The sequence below is a fragment of the Urtica dioica genome, chromosome 4 (genome assembly GCF_054948205.1).
Source record: "Urtica dioica subsp. dioica isolate 48M chromosome 4, U.dioica_male_clone48M_v1_H2, whole genome shotgun sequence".
NCBI classification, from domain to species: Eukaryota; Viridiplantae; Streptophyta; class Magnoliopsida; order Rosales; family Urticaceae; genus Urtica; species Urtica dioica.
The window spans coordinates 10,782,194-10,802,541 of NC_142759.1; the positions used below are offsets into that span (position 1 = coordinate 10,782,194).

The following is a 20,348-nucleotide window of genomic DNA, read 5'->3' on the forward strand; positions in this document are numbered from 1 at the left end:
CCAAAAACATATTTTATAGTTGTGGTGTAGTGTTTGACCCCCTTAAATGGACCAGGCAACCCAGTAATCATTGATAGTCCATGTGACCCAAACGACATGAGAAATATTATAACGACGATGAAGTTGTCGTTCATCATTGAAGACTACGCACTAACAATGAGTAAAATGGGCCTGGCCCATATCCTACTTCACGAGTCCGGCTTGTCTTCCACAACGAGCATCACGAAGTCGAAATCAACATGGGATGCGCCCTTCCGCCTCAAGACTCCGAGTGGTTGACGATTTCCACCAAGCTCTTCGACCAGGCGATGTGACGTGACATGACGAGAGGTAATGAATGACGAAATCACCAACACGTGTACACGAAGATTGCGTACTTCATCAGCCTATAAAATCATGCTTTACGTGAAGAAATGCACATTCTTTTTAGCTATTATTATTTAACTTCCTTCTTCTCGATTGTATCTTTGAGCTCGTCTTCCAATTTTGTGATTGTTGAGCTCAACATATGTAATTGAGGTCGCATTATTAATACAATTCTTTTTCCCTTTTTCGATCAAGTTTTCTTCATTGTTCCAAGTTTATTCTTGTTTCTATACGACGACTTTTGAGATCTACATTCTAAATATAAAACGACACAAATACTTTTCTCCTTTGTTTTCTCATGATTGTTGAGGTTCGGAAACAACTAGCTCACACTATTCGTTCTCATCTTTCTAGAGAACATCCTGGAAGAATAAAGTGTTAGTATAAGAAAAGACGAAAGCAATTGTATGAGGAATCGAGGAAAATCGCAACGCACGAGCTTAGAGTAATGACGTCGTCCAAATAGTATATTTTATGTGTCCACAAGTATTTTCTTTTTTTGAATAATGGAAAAATAATAAAGTATTAGTTTTAAAAATAAAATTCAAAATATCCTAATTATCTATAATTTTTTTAAAGATGCTGATATGATTAAAATTAGATTAGCCTTTTACGCGCAAGGTCATCGAGGCCAAGTACAACCATTACCATGAAATATTTATTATTACCTGAATATCTCAATTAACAACACATGAACAATGCACTGTTAAGTGTTTCGCCTAGGAACAATGATCAGATTTATTTACCTCAAAATTTTGGACAACAAAGAAAATTGAGGTGATATTTGTTAGTGATTGGGTCCTAGTCATATTAGATTTGATAGCACATGTTGAATGTCAAGCCGAGTCTAACTCGCTTTGATATCAATTTTTGGTGATCGGACTGAATTAATTTAGGGCAAACTGGCAACGTAGCCATTATGAAACATGGTTTTTGCTTTCTAACCCACGTTTGGTTAATTTTGCAATTTAGTCATTTATCCTAATAAAGGAACATAAAAATACCTGATTTACCCCTATTATTTAAAAGACGTTTATAAAACACTAACTCACGTTTGACTATTTAAATTAAGTAATTTTATTTCAGAATTGTTAATTATGTGATTGTAAATATAAAAGGAAGGGGATTGAATTAGTCAACGTAACTAATTGAAGGAACAAATATTCGGTATTGATTTTTAAAAGGAAAAAATTGTTTCCAAAATAATATTAAAAGTTGTTGAGTAATTAATGGGTACGTGTGTCATTAAATGCATACGTAATAGTCTCTCTCTTCTTTATTCGAATCTCATTTGAATTGGTTTATTTCTATAGATTATCTCAGTTGCGGTTTATTTATGTTAATTTGCAGATTAGTTCAAAATAAACAAAAATTAACGAGTACGTAACAAATTGATATCGTAATTAAATGAGCGATATATTTCAAAATGTAACACTAAAACATAATAAAATATAATCCCTAAAAACTGGGAATTTGAATTTCATCTTGCAGAGCCTAAAAAATATCACGAGCAATATTGTTTTGCTTCTCATTAAACTAGCCCGCAAAATAGGAAAGTCAACTAACTAGATTTAAATATGTGCATTAATTAAATAAAAAAGCTACAAATTAAAATTTCCGGAAATCAATTAAAATTTCCGAAATAACGTGACAAAAAATAAAAAAAAAATCTGGCGATATTTTTTCAAAACGTGGGCTAACGTTTTTTCACAAAATCAAGTTAAGGTTATATTGGTAACTACTATTTCCTATAATTTTAACACGTCATCTTTTTGGGCTAGATTTGAAACTAGTGCGAAATGTGGGCTAGATCACAATTTCAACGTTTGAAATGGCTTAGTTCGACTAATTTTTCATTAATTTAGTTGTAATGCCAGTTGTAGTGTTAGGGTGAGTCAAACTCTTCTGATTCCAATTGTTAAGAATCCAGAGCGAGTCTAACTACTCCAATTCTGAAATGTTGGTGGTTTGATTGGATTTGATTATGTTCTACACAGAATTTTTTTTTTTTTAAATTTGCCTTTCTATTTCAAAGTTTTACCCTTACATTATTAGGCTAAAAGATTGGACACTCCTGAATTTGGTGGCTGGCTCCGCCAGTGATGTTCAACATCAGAATATGGAGAAACAATTTACATGATACTATTTTGATTATGAAAACCAATCATATATCCTTCATAAAAAGAAACAGTAGCTCCATATCCATCATACATCATCACTCTGTTAATACAATATTGAATAACTCACATGAATTAATAGGTACATATAAATACATAAACTCGATACAAGTCAAAACGACAGAATCTAAACAAACAAACATGTTGTGATTAAACTATAGTTTCTTATATTTTCTTGCTCGCTGGCAGCGCAAAAAATGCAATAAGAAACATAAAAAAAGAGAAAGAAAAAAAAAAAGAAAAAAAAAAAAGAAGAAGAAGAAGATGCTAAGTACTACTACAAGGTTGGTTATTATAATCCTAACATTCATAATGAGACTCACATTAGGCTCTCTGATTTCTCTCAATATCCCTGATGTTCTTTGACGATTGCGTAGCTTTCACAATATATTCAGATCAGATTTCATTATTGGAAAATCATTATTGGAAAAACTAAGAAAAAGGAATTGGATGATCAATAAAAAAAGGTCAGGTTGATTATCTTTCTTTTCTATTGGGGTCAATTTCAAATCCTATCTCTTGCTCAGTTCTTAAACTGTTTCAAGAGGTATTGCAAATAGAGAACAAGACAAATTCATATCTTCACCAATAGTTAAAGTTTTCTTCTCTCAGAACATCAATCAAATAACAAGTAGAAGAAGAAAAGAAAAAAACAATACTGAAGAACTACCTATGTAGTTTACAGCCACTGCCAATGCTACCGGCGAGCGAGTGAGCGTCAACGAATTGTTACCGAAATCCTCCGGCAAAAAGAAAACGAAAAAAATGGAAGGTCAAGTTGCAACTAAGCAACGTTGACAGCACATAAAAGCAACGGCGATTCCGAGGAGAGCTCCGGCGAGAACTTGCGAGGGAGTGTGGCCGAGAAGCTCTTTCAGCTTTCTTTGGCTTATGGGGTGCCCTTCAAACAAGTCTTCCACAATCACGTTCAGAACCTGTCACACCACATTCACATAACACATGTGAATCCATCTCAAGATCAACCATGGATCTTATATAGTGTTATAAGATCTTAATCAGCATGGCTCTTTAACAAATGATGATTTTATTGACTCACAGATCTCTGAGTTGATACACTGCATCATGATTTCTTAATCTCACAAAAAAAAGGGTAGTTTTTCTAAGCTTTCTTCAAAAATAGTAATTTTTTGATAATCGTGGTGTCCGGATTAGACCCGACTAAAATTCACTAGGCCTTGGCATAATCGACCGAGAGACTAGTACTACCTCGATGACCTTAATTATCGCGTCTAAATGGAATCAAACTTCGGACTAACAAAGTCCTAAAATCGCCCACACCACATAAATAGTTAAAAGCAAGTCTTTACTCCGGCGGAATTTCGAAAGCAAAGCTTTTAGAGAAACTGGATGTTTTAGGAAGACATTTCAAGACATCAAATGCACACGACGAGGGCTTCTTAGGAGGCCGCACATGCTAATACGACTATCGCTCGTGTGCTTTTAATCTTCCTTCAAAGTTTTGATGTAATCCGGTGCATTAGTGATAGTTTATTCTGATTCGTTGTTTGTTCAAATGTTTATGACTTACTCTTCACGCCAATTAGTTTTCAATAGTGTCTAGGCATCATAAAATAATAATAAAAATTAGATAAATAGTCAACTAAAAACGTTTGTAATTGCTATATAGCCAGCGTTAAATAGTCGTAAAGAGATGACGAGACCTAATAAATAGAAGTGACTATTTACTTAAGATTGTCGTCTGTAAATATATGAAAGTGACTATTTACTTAAAATTTACGAAATGTTAGCTATTTAACAATGTCAAACGATAGGCGTGACACTATTTACGTAATTGGACTCTAACATCAACTTAATTGCGAAATAATAATGATGAGTACCAAGATTTATCTTGATATGGATTAGGTTACCTGGGCTTGGATACCGGCGTGGCGGCGAACGCCGGTGGCGTCGTACATGACAATGAGGGTGAAGCCGAGGCAGACGGGGAAGAGGGAGTCAGCCACGCCGTGGCAGAGGGCCACGGAGGTGGTCAGGGCCGTGCACAGCGCGGAGTGCGACGAAGGCATGCCGCCGGAAGAGAACAGCAGCACCGGGTCCCACTTCCTCTCCACCACCGCACCCAGCACCACCTTCGCCCACTGCGCCGCCGCCCACGCCGCCGCCGCCGCCACGAACGTCGGATTCGCCGCTAGCTGCGCCACCACCGGCCCCAACTTCACCCTCGCCGTCGCCGTCGCGCTCACCAACGCCATCCCCAATCCCCCTCCGCCGCCGGCCCTCACCCACGCCCTTCTCCTCCGGGGATTCGGACAAGGGAAGGGCTTGGGAGTGAAAGTCAGTGTTGTGGCCAAGCTGTCCATAAATTGAGGGTTTCTCTTTTTTTTTTATTAATTATTATTATTATTACTAGTATTGTCCGTGGGACTGGTGGTTCAGGGTTTGGCCAGGATCGGCATTCATTTCAGGCAGTGAAATCGCGACGAATATGCTAGAAGTATATGGTTTATTGTTCTATTTCTTGTTTTGGAATTATTCGAGTTTTTTTTTTTTTTTTTACGTGGGGACGTGTGAAAGTTTTTGAGTGGGTGTACATAAAAAAAATCTTCCAAAAATGTTTTAATTTTATTGGTTCAGAACTTTAGTTAGAGCCAATAGACGTAATATTATTTCTGGTTTAGGTTTTGTTTTTCCTTTCTGGTATTTCTTATTTTCGCGCCTGTTTGCCAATGAGAGAGACGGAGTTGAGTTAACCTCGAAAATTTTAATAAAAAAGGAAAATAAGGGGAAAAAAAAGGTTTTTAATGGTCATTTTAAGCGCACGCAAACAAAGCCCAAATATATAAGTCTCGGCCCAAACGAAAATCAGGCCTTTTTTCCCTTCTATTTGAAGGGAAACCAGAAATGGAGCTCCATAGAAAGATGAGATGAAACCAAAGAGTCTCTTTGTGCAGAAAAAGCTTGACCGATAAGTCACAAAGATTATCGCAAACCATTGGATTAAATCAATGGAAGAGGACGAGAGAGAAGGAAAGCGGTTGAAGGTTGGGGTTTTGATTGAGGACGCGACGAACTCAACCCTACCGGAGGTAGACCCAAGACTCCTCGCCGCCATCAAAACCGTCGTTCGATACTCCGATTCCGAGCTCCGACTCGCTGCCAAGACTCTTATGGTCCTCATGAAACGTGACCATTCTCAGGTTTCATCTCTTTCCTATCACTTCGGCCAATCGATCTTGTTATTGTTTCTATCATTTATCGTTTGGTGTCTAAGATAATTGACGGGGAAAGAAAAAAAATCCAAGCTCTTTAACATAAATGGAGGAAATTAATCACCAAATTCGATTTCATAAGGGCATATGAATGGGTTGATCTTTCTTCTTGATTGTGTCGAAGTGCGGTTTTGTTTTGGGTTTGTATGTAAATAAATTAATGACCTTATTAGTCGTTTGTGTCAGAATAAATCATGAAATTCTGTTTCGTATCCCTCTTTAATGAGAACTGACCCAAAGAAATTACGTTAATGAAATAGAATCCTCTGGTCGTTTGCTAATAGAAGATGGAATTCTTTTGTAGGTTAGGTACCTTGCTCTTCTGATAATCGACCAGCTTTTTATGCGATCGAAGCTATTTAGAAACCTCGTTGTTGAGGAAATGGACACTTTGTTAACTTTAAGCGTTGGGTTTCGAAAGAGTCAACCGCTTCCGGATCCAGCAGCCGTGGCGACCCACTTGCGTTCGAAGGCGATTGAGTTCTTAGAGAAGTGGAACGACTCTTTTGGGGTTCATTACAAGCAGCTTAGGTTAGGGTTTGATTACCTGAAGAACACTCTCAGGTTCCAGTTTCCTAATCTTCAGGCAAACGCTGCTCGGATTCAGCGAGAGAGGCAAGAAAGAGAGAGAAAGTCGAGAGAGATAATTCTCAACAAGTACGAGAACCTGAAGCAGAACTTCGTGCCCATGAAGGAGGGAATCGAGTCTACTGTTAGGGAGATCAGAGAGTGTCTGGACATTGTCCGCGGCGGAAAAGAAGAGTTTGAGTTGGGTCTTGTCGACGAGGAAGATTTTGTGGAGTTCCGTTGCTCTGAGTTGCGTCAGATACGTCTGAGTGCGTTGGAAGAGGGAGAGAAGGTTCACGAGACCAACGATAATAAAGTGGTTTGTGATACTCTGAGAGAGTTGTACAAGCTCGCTGTTACCAAACATTTGGTATCAGTCCAAGAATGGATATATGTGCTCGTGAGGGTTGAAGCGGAAGACAACAAGTGCAGAGATTCCATCTTGAAAGAGGTTATCAACATAAAAAATGATCTTCAAGCTGCAAAGAAGGAGTGTGAAGAAGCAGGTTTTTCTCTCCGAAGTACCGGAAATGTCGAGGTCGAAGAAGAAGATTTTTGGGAGGAGGGGGTAATTGGGTCCTCGGAGAATGGAAACTCCGCTTCTCGCAGTGAGGGAAATAAAAATACTGCGAGTACATCGATCCCCAGCAGGGTAAAAAATACCGGTCAGGCTTCCAGGGTCAAAGACTCGGGCAAAAAGAAAATGCTCGTCCACGAGGATCGCGGTTGTCAGATAGATCCTTCTAGGGGTAAGCTTTTGGATGAAGCACCGGTTGTTGATTGGGGCTCTCATTTGGACAACTGGGGTTCGAAGAGGGACGTTTTAGCGAACCAGCGTGGCTTGGAGCTCGATAGTCATTGGGGTAGGGTAGACTATGATGCCGTTATTCCAGCGGAGAAAATTGCAGAACTGAGCGTTCAAGCCACCGTGTATAGTGAGAAGCCGGTTGAGATACAACCATGCCACGCCCCTTTGAGGAAAGGTGGACTCTGTGCTAGGAGAGATCTGAAAGTTTGCCCTTTTCACGGACCCATTGTTCCCCGGGACGAAAAGGGAAATCCAATCGCTCAAGACCTTTCTAAAGACGAGACTACTTCTGATCCTTCGACTGATAAACCGCTGGAAAAGAAGAATCGCATCGATTCTGAATGCAGTTCACCCAGAGACTTGACTCAACAAAGTCCCCTAGACGACGATACAACTTCCTATTCCGAATCCGACTTGGTTGAACAATTAGCGAGACAAGCAGTCAAGAATGTTCGCGAGAAAGATGAAGAACAGGCAAGGAAAGCCCAGATGGATAAACGTGCCTTGAAACGTGCAAAGCTTGCAAAAGTAAAGGACCACAACGCCGCAGTTTTGAAGGAAGCTGCAATGGCTTCAACCTCAAGATCTGCAAATTTTGGAGAGAATTCGAATAATGCCGTGAAACCATCACCGAGGAACAAGAAGCAAGGACTTGCATTGATGTTGCGCAAGAAAGTGACGGCCAAGGATCGGATTTCTAAGAGGTTGTCAAAGTGCCAAACTAGTGAGAGTGAGGTGGCAAAGCTTTCGCTCGGCGAGGATACTAATTACAGAGAAGCCTTCCCAAATCAGTGGTAACAAAATGGTTCACTTATGTCTCTGATATAATTATTAGTAAATGAAAAGGAAAAAAAAAACGGACTAAAGAATGTCCATATCGATTTAGAATATGTAATTTCTTTGTGGGTATATTACCAGAACTGCCCTACGTATAGGATGAAATTCGAAGTCTTATTTATAAGAGCTGCAAAAGATTTGGACATAAGAATCTACAAGTTTGAATTTTATTCCTATAAATCACTGTTTTATGTTTTTATTTGTAAACTTTAACTTTTTGTTTTTCAGTAATAAATAAATGTAATGGAATATTTGATTTATTTTGGCATCCAACACCTTATACTGTTTGATTAGTGGGGAACTCGTCTCATTTTCTTGCCATGTGATTTATTTCCTAGTCTTTTCTCAATTATATGAAGTTAAAGGGAGGGCAAGAGAGGAAGAGGATGGTAGGAAAAATATATGGAGAACTTTCAAAGACGAGGTCATGGACTCATGGATTCCATTTCCACCGGCAATAAAATTGTTTATGTAGATAAAAAAAATTGTTTATGTAGATAAAAAAGAAGTATTAACAAAACTATAATTGTTCACACTTCACACTTGCGCGCATCAAATATTGGGCACCCCAATGCCCAACTCTCTTTAAATAAAATTAAGATGCAGTGAAAGGAGTAAAAATCTAATAAACAAACTCAAAAAATGGTATTTTTTTTTTAAATACTAAAAAAATGGAAGAAAAAAATGATTTGAGGGCGTGGATGCATAATACTACTAGCCCCTTTTATTATTGATGTGTCCATAAGCCACATCCCAGAGATCACTCTGCATTTGCACCTTTTTGACGATTCAATTCAAAAAGCATGAAATTTAATATTTTTTCTCAAGTCGTTGCGTATATGCTTATATGTTTAAAGTTTAAACTTTATATTTTTGTTGTACTCTGAGTACTATTTTGAAATGTATTTTGGACTTTTAAGTTAACATTTTGATGAACATATTATTTTGTAGAATAGAGGTTGGCAACCATTCCGGTAATGAAATTTCAATTTCATGCTCAACACTCGTAGGTATTTCCATCGGAAGCCGGTATCTCCATAAAGTCATAATATTGATATATTTGTGTAACTTTCCCAAACATCAAAGGGCTAAATTGTAGGAAGAGATAAAAGCCCAGCCCAAATTGAAAATTCAAAAAATTCAAACGTTCGTTTTAACAATTATAAAAGTCGCAGCACCAACGCATAATCTTCGCGTACCAAATTGTCATTTTTTTCCCGGTTCTTTCGCCAACCCCTTTTTTTTCTCTTCACATTTCACACACACCAATCTTCTCTCCTTCGAACGCATTGCCTGATTCGCGTACCGCGCTGACTCAGCCGTATCGACTCGGACCCGACCCGACTCAACTCGTCAATCATCGCTCGCAAGGCGAAATGGAGAACCTGATCTCGCTGGTGAACAAGATTCAGAGAGCTTGTACGGCTCTCGGCGATCACGGCGAGGAAAGCACTTTGCCAACTCTCTGGGACGCTTTGCCTTCCATCGCCGTCGTCGGAGGCCAGGTTTCCGATCTCCATCCCGATTCTGATCTTTTTTTATTTCCTTATCCTTAGTATTTTCTGATCGTTTAGATTGAAATGTACGATTTTCAGAGTTCTGGAAAGTCTTCGGTGTTGGAGAGTGTCGTTGGAAAGGACTTTTTGCCCCGTGGCTCTGGTGATCATGATATTCTCAATCTCAAATTATTGTCATTGCAATGTTTTCGATTGTTGTTTTTTTATATTGTTTTTCAAATGCTGAGAAAAAGCAACTTTTCAGGTATTGTTACTCGGCGTCCTCTCGTGTTACAGCTTCACAGGATCGATGAATCAAGGGAATACGCGGAGTTTATGCATCTACCAAGGAAGAGGTTCACCGATTTTGGTATAACTCTGATACTGGTGATGGTTTTAATTTTCTTTCCAAATTAGCTAATTTGTTTTTTGCTTTTATTTTTCTGCTTGTATTTTCATGAAGCCGCTGTGAGGAAGGAAATAGCCGATGAAACTGATCGTGAGACGGGTCGCAGCACAAAGCAAATCTCTAGTGTTCCGATCCATCTCAGTATTTATTCTCCTAATGGTACACACTAAACAATATGTTGTCTTGCAATTATTTACATTGCAAACATTGCAATTATTCATTAATGTGTTCTTATGTTTTTGACCTCGGTAGTTGTGAACTTGACACTGATTGATCTTCCTGGACTTACAAAAGTAGCTGTTGGTGAGTGCAATCTTACAAAAGTAGGCGGTAATGTTTTCAAAATAAAGAATCTTATGATTTATTTTATTGAATTTTAGAGGGTCAGCCAGATAGCATTGTGCAGGACATCGAGAATATGGTCCGATCATTCATTGAGAAGGTAGTTCATTTTCAAAATTTATGCGATTCCTTTAGGGTATGAAATGCGCTATCATTTGAGTTGCTTTGGATTTATGCGTCTATATGAGCAATTGATGAAGTAAAAGAAGTGAAATGGTGGAAGAGTTTGGGTGAGCTAAATCACTAAAAAAAAGGAAACCAAGTTTTGACATGCCTTAATAATATTGCTTTGGCTCTTCAGTGTTGATGTAAACTGTCAATTCGCTTACTTTCAGCCTAATTGTATTATACTTGCAATTTCACCTGCCAACCAAGATCTTGCCACATCTGATGCAATTAAGATATCTCGAGAAGCAGACCCTAGAGGTAAGCTATCATCAATTTAACTCTTTTTATTCAAGTATAGATATCAAAATGTAAGCCATACTTATATGTTCTCGTAAAGTTTATGTGGTTTTGTGTTAATTTACTTTTTTGGTTACCAATACAGGGGAGAGGACGTTTGGGGTTTTGACAAAGATTGACCTTATGGACAAGGGTACTAATGCAGTTGATGTAAGTTTTAAAGCTAACAACTGAGAATAAGAAACTGGTCTTCATATGCTATAGAAAATCAACTATGAATTAATCATGTCAAAAAAATCTATCCTGCTAATAACTCATATGTTATGGTATAACGGCAAACTAACGCGGCGAAATCTGTTTCTGTAACAGTATTAGGTATGAAATTATTAAATGACATTCGTTTAAGTTCATCCGTCTTATTGATCATTTTTCTATTTCGTATTTCTGCAGATGTTCTTATGTATTCTCTTTTGTTTGACATGTTAAATCTCTCCGAGTCACCTTGATTTCTATGTTTTCTGTTAGATCTTGGAAGGAAAATCATACAAGCTTCAGTTTCCATGGGTTGGTGTTGTAAATCGGTCCCAGGCCGATATCAACAAGAGTGTTGATATGATCGCTGCTCGAAGTAGAGAGCGAGAGTATTTTGCTAACACCACAGAGTACAGACATCTTGCTCATAGGATGGGTTCCGAGCATTTAGGGAAGATTCTCTCTAAGGTATTCCTTGTTCAGAGCTCGAAAGTCATTCTCATTCTGGCGAATAGTTATGTAACAGTTACCGTGATAAACTTTTCAGCATTTGGAAACTGTGATAAAGTCAAGAATTCCAGGCCTTCAATCACTTATTAGCAAGACCATCGCAAGTCTTGAGGCAGAATTGAGTCGCCTTGGGAAACCGATAGCCGCTGATGCTGGTGTAAGAATTGCAGTATCTGTTGATTGGCCTTTCTGTTCGCTTTTTTTTTTTTTTTTTTTTTTTTTTTTTTCTAAAACACTCCTTTTGGATTTAATCTTGTTTTCCTGAACACAGGGAAAATTATACATGATCATGGAAATCTGCCGAACTTTTGACCAGATATTTAAAGAACATCTTGACGGCGTGTACGTTCTCTCGGATTTTCTGCTAATATCTCCATTTACTTCCATTTCATATTCTCAACCATGTGATCCATAACTACTGGTTTTTCAGGCGGTCCGGGGGTGAAAAAATATACGGGGTGTTCGATAACCAATTCCCGGCAGCTTTGAAGAGGTTACAATTCGATAGACATCTTTCAATGGATAACGTCAGAAAGATAATCACGGAAGCCGACGGATACCAACCTCATCTAATCGCTCCTGAACAAGGTTATCGACGCCTCGTTGAATCTTCCCTAGTCGGCATAAGAGGACCCGCCGAGGCAGCCGTTGATGCGGTACCTTCATATATCTACCAACTCTGTTTTACTCCATGTTAAATCCTGGTAACTGTTGCTGGATTATATGCCATTTTTGTCTTGTAATATAGGTACACAGCCTGCTGAAGGATATGGTTCACAAGTCTCTGGCCGAGACCATGGTAAAAGTTCTCCGTATCGCCTTACTTGGAGTGCAAGTATAGTTGAAATGATTATATTTTAGACATTGATTTTTTTCTTCTCTCTCTTGTATAGGAACTGAAGCAATACCCAACACTGAGAGTAGAAGTTGGGAACGCGGCTATCGAATCTCTGGACAGAATGAGAGACGAAAGTAAGAAAGCGACTCTTCAGCTGGTTGACATGGAATGTGGTTACTTGACCATCGACTTCTTTCGAAAGCTCCCCCAAGACGTAGAAAAGGGTGGTAACCCGACACACTCGATTTTCGACCGTTACAATGATTCGTATCTCCGTCGCGTTGGTATATATTCTCAGGCTCAGTAACTAATCTAGCTTTGTACAACTGATTATTTGATAAGCTAAAACAAAATGTTATGGTTCTGTGTAGGAACTGTTGTCTTGTCCTACGTCAACATGGTTTGTGCGAGCCTGAGAAATTCGATTCCAAAGTCAATAGTGTATTGCCAAATACGCGAGGCCAAGCGTTGTTTGCTCGACTATTTCTTTACCGACTTGGGTAAAAAGGAGGTTAGTATATAAATTCCTGCTAGACCTTCTCGGTTTTTTTTTTATCACCGTATGGGAGAGAAGATTAGAGGCAATTTATCTGTTTATTAAATCTAAAACCTGCAGGCAAAACAGTTGGCTTCGCTGCTTAATGAAGACCCGGAGGTTATGCAACGCCGTGCATTGCTTGCCAAGAGGTTGGAATTATACCGAAGTGCTCAGGCAGAGATTGATGCAGTTGCTTGGTCCAAGTAAATATAAAGATTTAATCTAATTTCTCAACCAATTTCGGCTATAATAATAATTTTTTTTAATTATTTTTCCTGTCAAATTCTGTGGTATTGATGTAATTATTGATGAGATTTTGATCATGTTTAGTTGTTTTTTTTTTTTTTTCGCAACATTACCTTCAGATCAATAATATTACACTCATCAGCGTTAGGTTCGATCACCGTATGTTGGAATCATTATTAAGACTACAAAGAATAAAAAAATATAGATAATTAGGAAAATAGCCAACTTAAACGTTTGACATTGCTAAATAACCAACGTTTAGTAAATCTTAAGTAAATAACCCTAAATAATGACGTGGCCTAATATATGGAGGTGGCTATTTATCTAAAATTTACGTCTGTAAATATATAAAAATAACTATTTACCTAAGATTTACCAAACGTTGGCTATTTAACAATATCTAATGTTTAAGTTGATTATTTTTTTAATTGACCCTAAAAAGTAAAACAGTTAAAATAATATTCACGTAATTTGGAAAGATGATGACAAGAACGGGATTTATTACGTAATTTAACGATACCCGAAGACATTTTGGGATGGATGTAGACTCAGCGGCCATGGAAAATCATTTTGGTTATAGGAATGAAGAGCAACGGAGGTGGGATGTGTCGGATTCATGCGTTATATGATCCACTTAGGACAAGAAAAACTTGCTTGTAAGGTTTTGAACCCCTAATTTATTCCCAATTCAATTTCAAAGAAATAAACCAAAAATCTAAAGAGCGGAAGCGTATCCGAATTCATTGGATTGAATGAACACGGTAGTGATGATCTTTTAATTGTAGTTTGTCTGAGGGTGTGGAGTATTCTTATTGATGGGATACAAAAAAATATAAATACTATTAGATGATTACTAATAACTATTGTTTATTTCTAATTTGACTTTTCATCAAATTATAATTAACACTTATGGTATCCGCATAATAACATCACAACAAATATTTCTTTAAGTCACAAACTTTATTCCAAATTAGACCACATCAATTTTGACTTAATTAATAAGACCAAAATATTTATTTAATGACATTAGTAGACCCAAAATTATTCTAACAATCTCTAAATGTGTCAACTTTAACGCGCAAAAATTCATGTTGGCTTCTCGGTACGGAAGCACACGGAAGGACGGGCTTCCGAGACTTCCCGCGCGCCTACGGAATTTCCGAGTTCCGTGTGGCACGGAACTGGCGAGTTGATTTCCATGGATCGACGAAAGTGGTTGTAGGGGATCGAAGGAAGAGGACGGAAGGCAGGCTGCACAGCAGGTTTGTTAATTTTTTTGTTTTTTTTCTTTTAATCTGGGCCGTTGGATGTAAAATCCAATGACCCATATTATTTCCATCATTAACGCAGCTCGGAAGGAAGCAGTTCCGTCAAATATTCACTCGGCACGGAAAAACCATTTCCGCACCTACGGAATTTCCGTGTGAAACGCGACGGAAAGCTTCCTTCCGGGAGATCGTCGGAAGGTCACGACTTCGGTACGGGATTTCCGATTTCGTCCGATGCCCAGGATGAAAAAATGTTTGTCATTATTATGATGTGACATATTACAATCTCGTATATCAACTACATCAATATATGATCAAAGTTGTTTTCGTTATATCAATCACAACTAAACATATCAGTGATCACATATATTAATATAATCAAATGACATAGATCAATAATGAATGTGTGGTGTATAAAATTATATGCAACTATTCATATCAACTTTATCTGGTGCTACTTTAAAGATATCAAACTTTATCCCGAATATGCAAAGTGTAATAAAGTAATGCCATAAATCTGGTCAGAAACCACAAATATGTGTTTTACACACAACACAAAATATAAAACACACAACATAAATAAATAGAGGGTCATTTATCATGGAGTTTGTTCTTAAATGATCTATGTAAATCTGCCCACTTTGCACTTTTTCCTTAACAAGTAAGAACTTGATGTCGATATGTTTCGACTTCGTCGAGCTCATGTTGTTGTTCGAATACATTACGGCTTATTTGTCTCGATATAACTTTGGGTTGTCTCATGAATTACAATCATCGTTGGGTTCTTCATCGTTATTAATTTCTCTAGATTTTTCTACCGTCATATAGTAATATTAAATATTATGTTAATACTACAAAATTAATATAAAAAAATCACCTTAAAAAATCAAACATATTTTGGCATAACATTTACAAAATAAAGATTAAATAAACATTACATTTCATAGGTAAAATTAAATACTTAAAATAAATTAAAAAAACACACATATGAAAAAACACACAAAAAACGTTGATACTCGTAAATCGGTACCATTAGTATACTTCTCTCATAAATGATCAAGTACCGCATTACAAAGGGTCATATAACCATCTTTATTTTTTATTTTTCCACGTCGATCAAAAAATTGTTGAAATCTTACACTCTCACTTAACTCTATTTTAATATATAGCTTCTTTTTTTTCAAGTAATTTGTATTTTTATTTGATTATGCATGTACTTGTATTGTGTTTTTTTTCTATAATGTCGGGTGTGGTAAGTTTAATTTTTATTGAGATTGTATTTTTATTAGTATAATTGGTTTGTATTTTATTTGGTATGTATTGTGGTTAATTAATGCTATGTATGTTATTAATGTTATCTTATTTACTTTTATTATTATTATTATTATTAATAAGTAATTTATTTTTATAAATTATTTAAATATGGTCAAAACTATAAATTATTTTCTCTTTGGGGATGAATTTGTAATTACAAATTTTGTTGCAGGAAAATGGTGTGGGTGAATAATATAACACCAAATTTGGTTATACATTAATCACCACACTATTTTTTATACTATATTGGTGCAAAAAATAGTGTGAACAAAACTCACGCTATAAACATCATTTGCTCTTAGGTAGTTGACTATATTGTCTAATGAACAGGCCGACCCTGTGGCCGAGAACCCCACACCCGTAACAGAGAAGTGGTAATTTCTCATAAGTATATGGTAAAAAAAAAAATCTTCGTGAAGAAATCAAGAAACAATCAACACATGCAAAACATTCTATTGACTATTCTTTAGTATACCACCAAGGTTATACTCTACTAGTTCGGCCTCAGGATGATAAAAAGCTTAACACTGCTAATACTTAATTACTTTATTTTTTCAATAGTAAAAAGAGAAAAATGAAAAAGGGCGTCTCGGAAGCTTGTTTTTTATGCAACAAGTAGGGAAAAACAATTTTTAAATGTTAGGACCAAAACTATAGCAACGGATTCAGTAGCATGGGCTAAACCTATTGATGGTCGAGGTGAAATTTCATATTCTGGATCCCGTTTAATTGAATCTCCCCACATGAGATTTGTGAATAAGTGATTTTATGATAATGAGTAGGAAATAGCTGTCTTTATGTTAAACATGATCTATTGAACTCATAATTCATTAGATACTTTTTATGAATGTCAGCTAAGTATCGTAAGTAAATTGCTCCCTCTCTATACACCGAAGCTTCCTCCCTCATTTCATCAATCTTATTGTTAACTTGTACAGTGTACACTTTTTGGCTCGGTCACTACAATGGAAGTGTGTTGAATCAAGAGCCGACGTGGGTTCGAGTTGCGACGACCGACGATGACCTGTGACGACATCAATCGGCGCGACAGAGTGTGGATCGGCGCGATGGAACGAGAGTTTTTAGGGTTTTCGTATTTTTGGGTCTGAGCAATTTTGGGCATTTGAGTGTTTGAGCTGAGCGTGTTTTTGGAGCATGAGAGTAATTTTAGAAGTCTGGTGCCAAATTAGCTGTCTTTAGTTATTTTCTTAATTATACTAAACTTAAACTATTTCCCAAAAAAAAAAGGACTAGTGGACTAACTCACCCATATTTTAAATTATCCGTGGATAATTAATAAAATTACAATGCATTCAAATATTAGAAGGAAAACAACCCAACTATTTAATTTACAAAACAAGCTTCTATTTTCTTTAACAGCGATCCTCATATGGAATATAATCGAGTCAGCCCATATTAATTTGGGAGAAATTATGTATATATATATATATACATATATATATATATATATATATATATATAATAACTTTGTTTATGTTCAATCCAAGAATATCGATTTTTAAAAGTTTTACAAATACTGGTTTTTGAAATTGAAATAAAATTTGTAAACCACTTTTATTCGAAATGGAGCACCGTTATTTTCTAAGTGAGACATAAAAAAAAAAAAAAAAAATTGAAACTGCGCAGTAAAAGAAAGTAAAAAAAATGTCACATCACAATAATCGAGATTAATAATTTTTTTTTTTATCTATACTTGTGGAATAAATTTGGAGCAATCTGTAATATTAATATGTATAATTTGACGATAGGACAACTTTTCGACTGACTCAACCAGGCCCAAAACATAGGCCCAAGAGAGCCCTGTAACAGTATTCAATAAACGACTAAAGGCTTATTTCCTGGTCCAAAGCTGATGACTATAAAGTACCTCCAAAACCCTAATTCCCTCGGTCTTCATTCAACAGCAAGCCAAAATGTCGAAGCGAGGTCAGTTCTGTCTCCTTTGTTCTTTCGAAATCGCATTAAGCTACCGATCTGTTAATCTCTATTGAATTATGAGTGACAGATTATGAATCTTTGTGTTGTTAGCTATATTCTAATCGATCCGACTGTTAAAAGAAAAAATAAATCCAAAACATTTTGAAGCTATTACTAGTGGAAGTTGAAGTATTTATCTCTGTTTAAATCGTAATGCAATAGCCCTCAGTATAGCTAACTGATATCCTGGATGTGAACATTTCTGGTCGCTTATGAACGTAGTGGAAAGTATTATTTTGCCTGGTTGATTCTTATTATTGCTATTCAGCACAGTATCTAAAATTTCCATAAGATCACACTAAGATTTACGTAAGTTGGTTTCGTTAGCATGCCATTTTCTTCAAAGTAGATCCTATGTTTGATAACTTGAATGTTTGTTGCTGTAAAATGATTGACAAACAGTGTAAATACATTTTGAAGATGTTATAAGTTGAAATTAAAGTTTTTAATGTCTGTTTAAAACACCGTAATACGATAGTTCTCAGTATATCGTGGATGTGTACATTGCTGGTAGCTTATGAACGCAGTGGAAAGAATTGTTGTCTGGTTTGCACAGCTTAAATTGTCATAAGTATTTCTGTTTACATTATTTTTTGTTAACAATTGGAATCCTGGCTGTGAACAATGGAATAAGTTGGTTTCTTTAGCATGCCATTTTCTTCCAAGTTGTTGATGTAGAATGATTGACTAACAGTATATATACTTTTTTTTTTCTTTTTTGAATTTGAATATTGGAATAGGACGTGGAGGTTCAGCTGGTAACAAGTTCAGGATGTCGCTGGGTCTGCCAGTGGCAGCGACAGTGAACTGCGCGGACAACACCGGAGCGAAGAACCTTTACATCATCTCCGTGAAGGGAATCAAGGGTCGTCTCAACCGATTGCCCTCTGCCTGCGTCGGCGACATGGTCATGGCCACCGTCAAGAAAGGAAAGCCCGACCTCAGGAAGAAGGTCCTGCCAGCTGTCATAGTCAGGCAGCGCAAGCCCTGGCGCCGAAAGGATGGGGTCTTCATGTACTTTGAAGGTATACTTTCTTGTCCCATAATTTTTTTTTTTATTGTTTAACTTCGGACTTTAGTAGTATGATTTGTATTGCTGCTGGTTAGGCAGCATCTTGATGCGTACACACCTCGTCTTTAAAAAGCGGGTAATGTGATGTTATGATTTGATGCGATACCTGACTCCAGCTAGAATTAGCGTAAGCTGTCGCATTTATCGAGTGGGGTATAACCATCATTGTATCTTGCTTTTTGCTATTCGATAAATTTTCTTCATTTCTGTTCTGTTCCTTTTTTTTGTGTGTTTGTCGGTGGCCTAAGGATTTTGTGAATTTATGATAGAGGCAATTATTTTTTAGTTTCCAATTTTTGTTTCTTAGTCTGGTCTGATTCACTCCAGACTTAGTCATGTACGTTCCTTTATACAAAATGGAATTATACAGTTACAAGTCTGGGAAATGGACTGTGTCCTTCGTTACAGGTGTGTCCTTTCTTTTTTTGTGCGCACATCTGTTCCATTAGGGCCCTAAATTTCTGTTTTACGAACAATATATAGTTTTCTAACTGATAAGCTTCTTCCATTTGATTATTTGCTTATAAATCTCATGTCTAATGAAAGCCTGTCTTACTATGAAGCAATTTCATCTGAATAATGTGATTTATCACAATGATTTGAATTGCAGATAATGCTGGAGTCATTGTCAATCCGAAAGGAGAGATGAAAGGTTTGTTTTTTTATATATTCTCATTGATTTAATTCATGTTTTTTTTTTCCAATCTTAAAAATACTTATTAGTTTCTATTACTTCCTACAGGCTCTGCCATTACTGGCCCAATCGGAAAGGAGTGTGCCGATCTATGGCCCAGGATTGCTAGCGCAGCCAATGCCATTGTCTAAGAGTTGATCCTAAAATCTATGTTTTGCGGATAGGTTAGATTTGTGGTTTGTTATCCCGAATTCAATGTCACTAGATTCAGTCGATTATGGAAATGAACTAAATTTTTGTTTATTTACATGGGAGTTGTTATACTGAAAAAGTTTTTTGGGTCGAGATATTTCACTTAATATTATGCATTTGTGTTTCTGTTTTATTGTGTTCTCTTATCTACTAGATATAATTCAGAATTTTCATATGCTTTAAAAATGAAATATAGAATTACGAGGATTTACGTAATTTAAGTGAAATTGCCTGCAGCCAGTTTGGTGTTGGTACTTCAAAATATATTTGATTCGTATAAAAAAAATTAATAATAACTAACTTTGAAGTTTTGCTTGAAAAACGTTGCAGATGTACTATCTGTATCTGTTTTTATTTAGCTTTTAGGTGTTAGTAAAGAGAAATTTCATTAACTGACTTAAAAATGGATTAAATATCTAATTTGGACCTTAACTTAATGAATATCTTAAAATGGATTTTTGGGTCAAAGCGGACAAAAATACCCCAAGACTATTTGAACACCCTAACTCTCCTTCTCTAACATTTCGCTCTCTCTCTCTCTCTCTCTCTCTCTCCCTCACTCGAAAAAAACGAAAAAACGAAATCACCCGTACGATCTCATACGATTCCATACGAGTCCATATGAGCTTATACGATTCTATACGAGCATATACGAGTCAATACGAGCTTATACGATGGCGCACGATGGAGTTTCCGGCGGCGGTGGATCTCAAAAATCCCGAGCTTCAAAACCAAGTAAAAAGTGAGTTTTCATGTAATTTCTTGTTA

At 36.7% G+C, this 20,348-nt stretch overlaps 4 protein-coding genes across 4 annotated transcripts; 3 read left to right on the forward strand and 1 right to left on the reverse strand.

Moving 5' to 3' along the window:
- Positions 1-2,980: 2,980 nt before the first annotated feature.
- LOC149400339 (Acid phosphatase/vanadium-dependent haloperoxidase-related protein) lies at positions 2,981-5,044 on the reverse strand. Its single transcript, XM_089612883.1, has 2 exons — positions 4,433-5,044; positions 2,981-3,478 (listed from the first exon to the last, which is right to left on the reverse strand). Exons 1-2 carry the CDS (start codon positions 4,883-4,885, stop codon positions 3,317-3,319), a joined length of 615 nt encoding a protein of 204 aa, XP_089469009.1. The 5' UTR covers positions 4,886-5,044; the 3' UTR covers positions 2,981-3,316.
- Positions 5,045-5,400: 356 nt separating this feature from the next.
- On the forward strand, positions 5,401-8,000 carry LOC149400340 (ENTH/VHS protein). Its single transcript, XM_089613018.1, has 2 exons — positions 5,401-5,722; positions 6,099-8,000. The coding sequence occupies exons 1-2, from the start codon at positions 5,531-5,533 to the stop codon at positions 7,965-7,967; spliced, it is 2,061 nt and encodes a 686-aa protein (XP_089469144.1). The 5' UTR covers positions 5,401-5,530; the 3' UTR covers positions 7,968-8,000.
- A 1,341-nt stretch (positions 8,001-9,341) lies between these two features.
- Positions 9,342-13,120, forward strand: DL1B (DYNAMIN-like 1B). Its single transcript, XM_089611268.1, has 16 exons — positions 9,342-9,511; positions 9,602-9,665; positions 9,768-9,872; positions 9,966-10,070; positions 10,164-10,214; positions 10,292-10,353; positions 10,589-10,679; positions 10,804-10,868; positions 11,184-11,378; positions 11,458-11,577; positions 11,692-11,762; positions 11,851-12,076; positions 12,169-12,219; positions 12,314-12,542; positions 12,630-12,769; positions 12,875-13,120. Exons 1-16 carry the CDS (start codon positions 9,383-9,385, stop codon positions 13,001-13,003), a joined length of 1,833 nt encoding a protein of 610 aa, XP_089467394.1. The 5' UTR covers positions 9,342-9,382; the 3' UTR covers positions 13,004-13,120.
- A 4,346-nt stretch (positions 13,121-17,466) lies between these two features.
- LOC149400342 (large ribosomal subunit protein uL14x/uL14z/uL14y) lies at positions 17,467-19,713 on the forward strand. Its single transcript, XM_089613369.1, has 4 exons — positions 17,467-17,571; positions 18,363-18,647; positions 19,305-19,346; positions 19,437-19,713. The coding sequence occupies exons 1-4, from the start codon at positions 17,559-17,561 to the stop codon at positions 19,517-19,519; spliced, it is 423 nt and encodes a 140-aa protein (XP_089469495.1). The 5' UTR covers positions 17,467-17,558; the 3' UTR covers positions 19,520-19,713.
- The last annotated feature ends 635 nt before the right edge of the window (positions 19,714-20,348 follow it).

Coding starts and splice junctions, on each gene's coding strand:
- LOC149400340 (XM_089613018.1), top strand. CDS start 5,531: ATGGAAGAGGACGAGAGAGAAGGAAAGCGGTTGAAGGTTGGGGTTTTG. Junction 5,723..6,098: donor TGAAACGTGACCATTCTCAG/GTTTCATCTCTT, acceptor ATTCTTTTGTAG/GTTAGGTACCTTGCTCTTCT.
- LOC149400342 (XM_089613369.1), top strand. Junction 18,648..19,304: donor GGTCTTCATGTACTTTGAAG/GTATACTTTCTT, acceptor TTTGAATTGCAG/ATAATGCTGGAGTCATTGTC. Junction 19,347..19,436: donor TCCGAAAGGAGAGATGAAAG/GTTTGTTTTTTT, acceptor TACTTCCTACAG/GCTCTGCCATTACTGGCCCA.
- DL1B (XM_089611268.1), top strand. CDS start 9,383: ATGGAGAACCTGATCTCGCTGGTGAACAAGATTCAGAGAGCTTGTACG. Junction 9,512..9,601: donor TCGCCGTCGTCGGAGGCCAG/GTTTCCGATCTC, acceptor TACGATTTTCAG/AGTTCTGGAAAGTCTTCGGT. Junction 12,220..12,313: donor AGTCTCTGGCCGAGACCATG/GTAAAAGTTCTC, acceptor TCTCTTGTATAG/GAACTGAAGCAATACCCAAC.
- LOC149400339 (XM_089612883.1), bottom strand. CDS start 4,885: ATGGACAGCTTGGCCACAACACTGACTTTCACTCCCAAGCCCTTCCCT. Junction 3,479..4,432: donor ACGCCGGTATCCAAGCCCAG/GTAACCTAATCC, acceptor GTGGTGTGACAG/GTTCTGAACGTGATTGTGGA.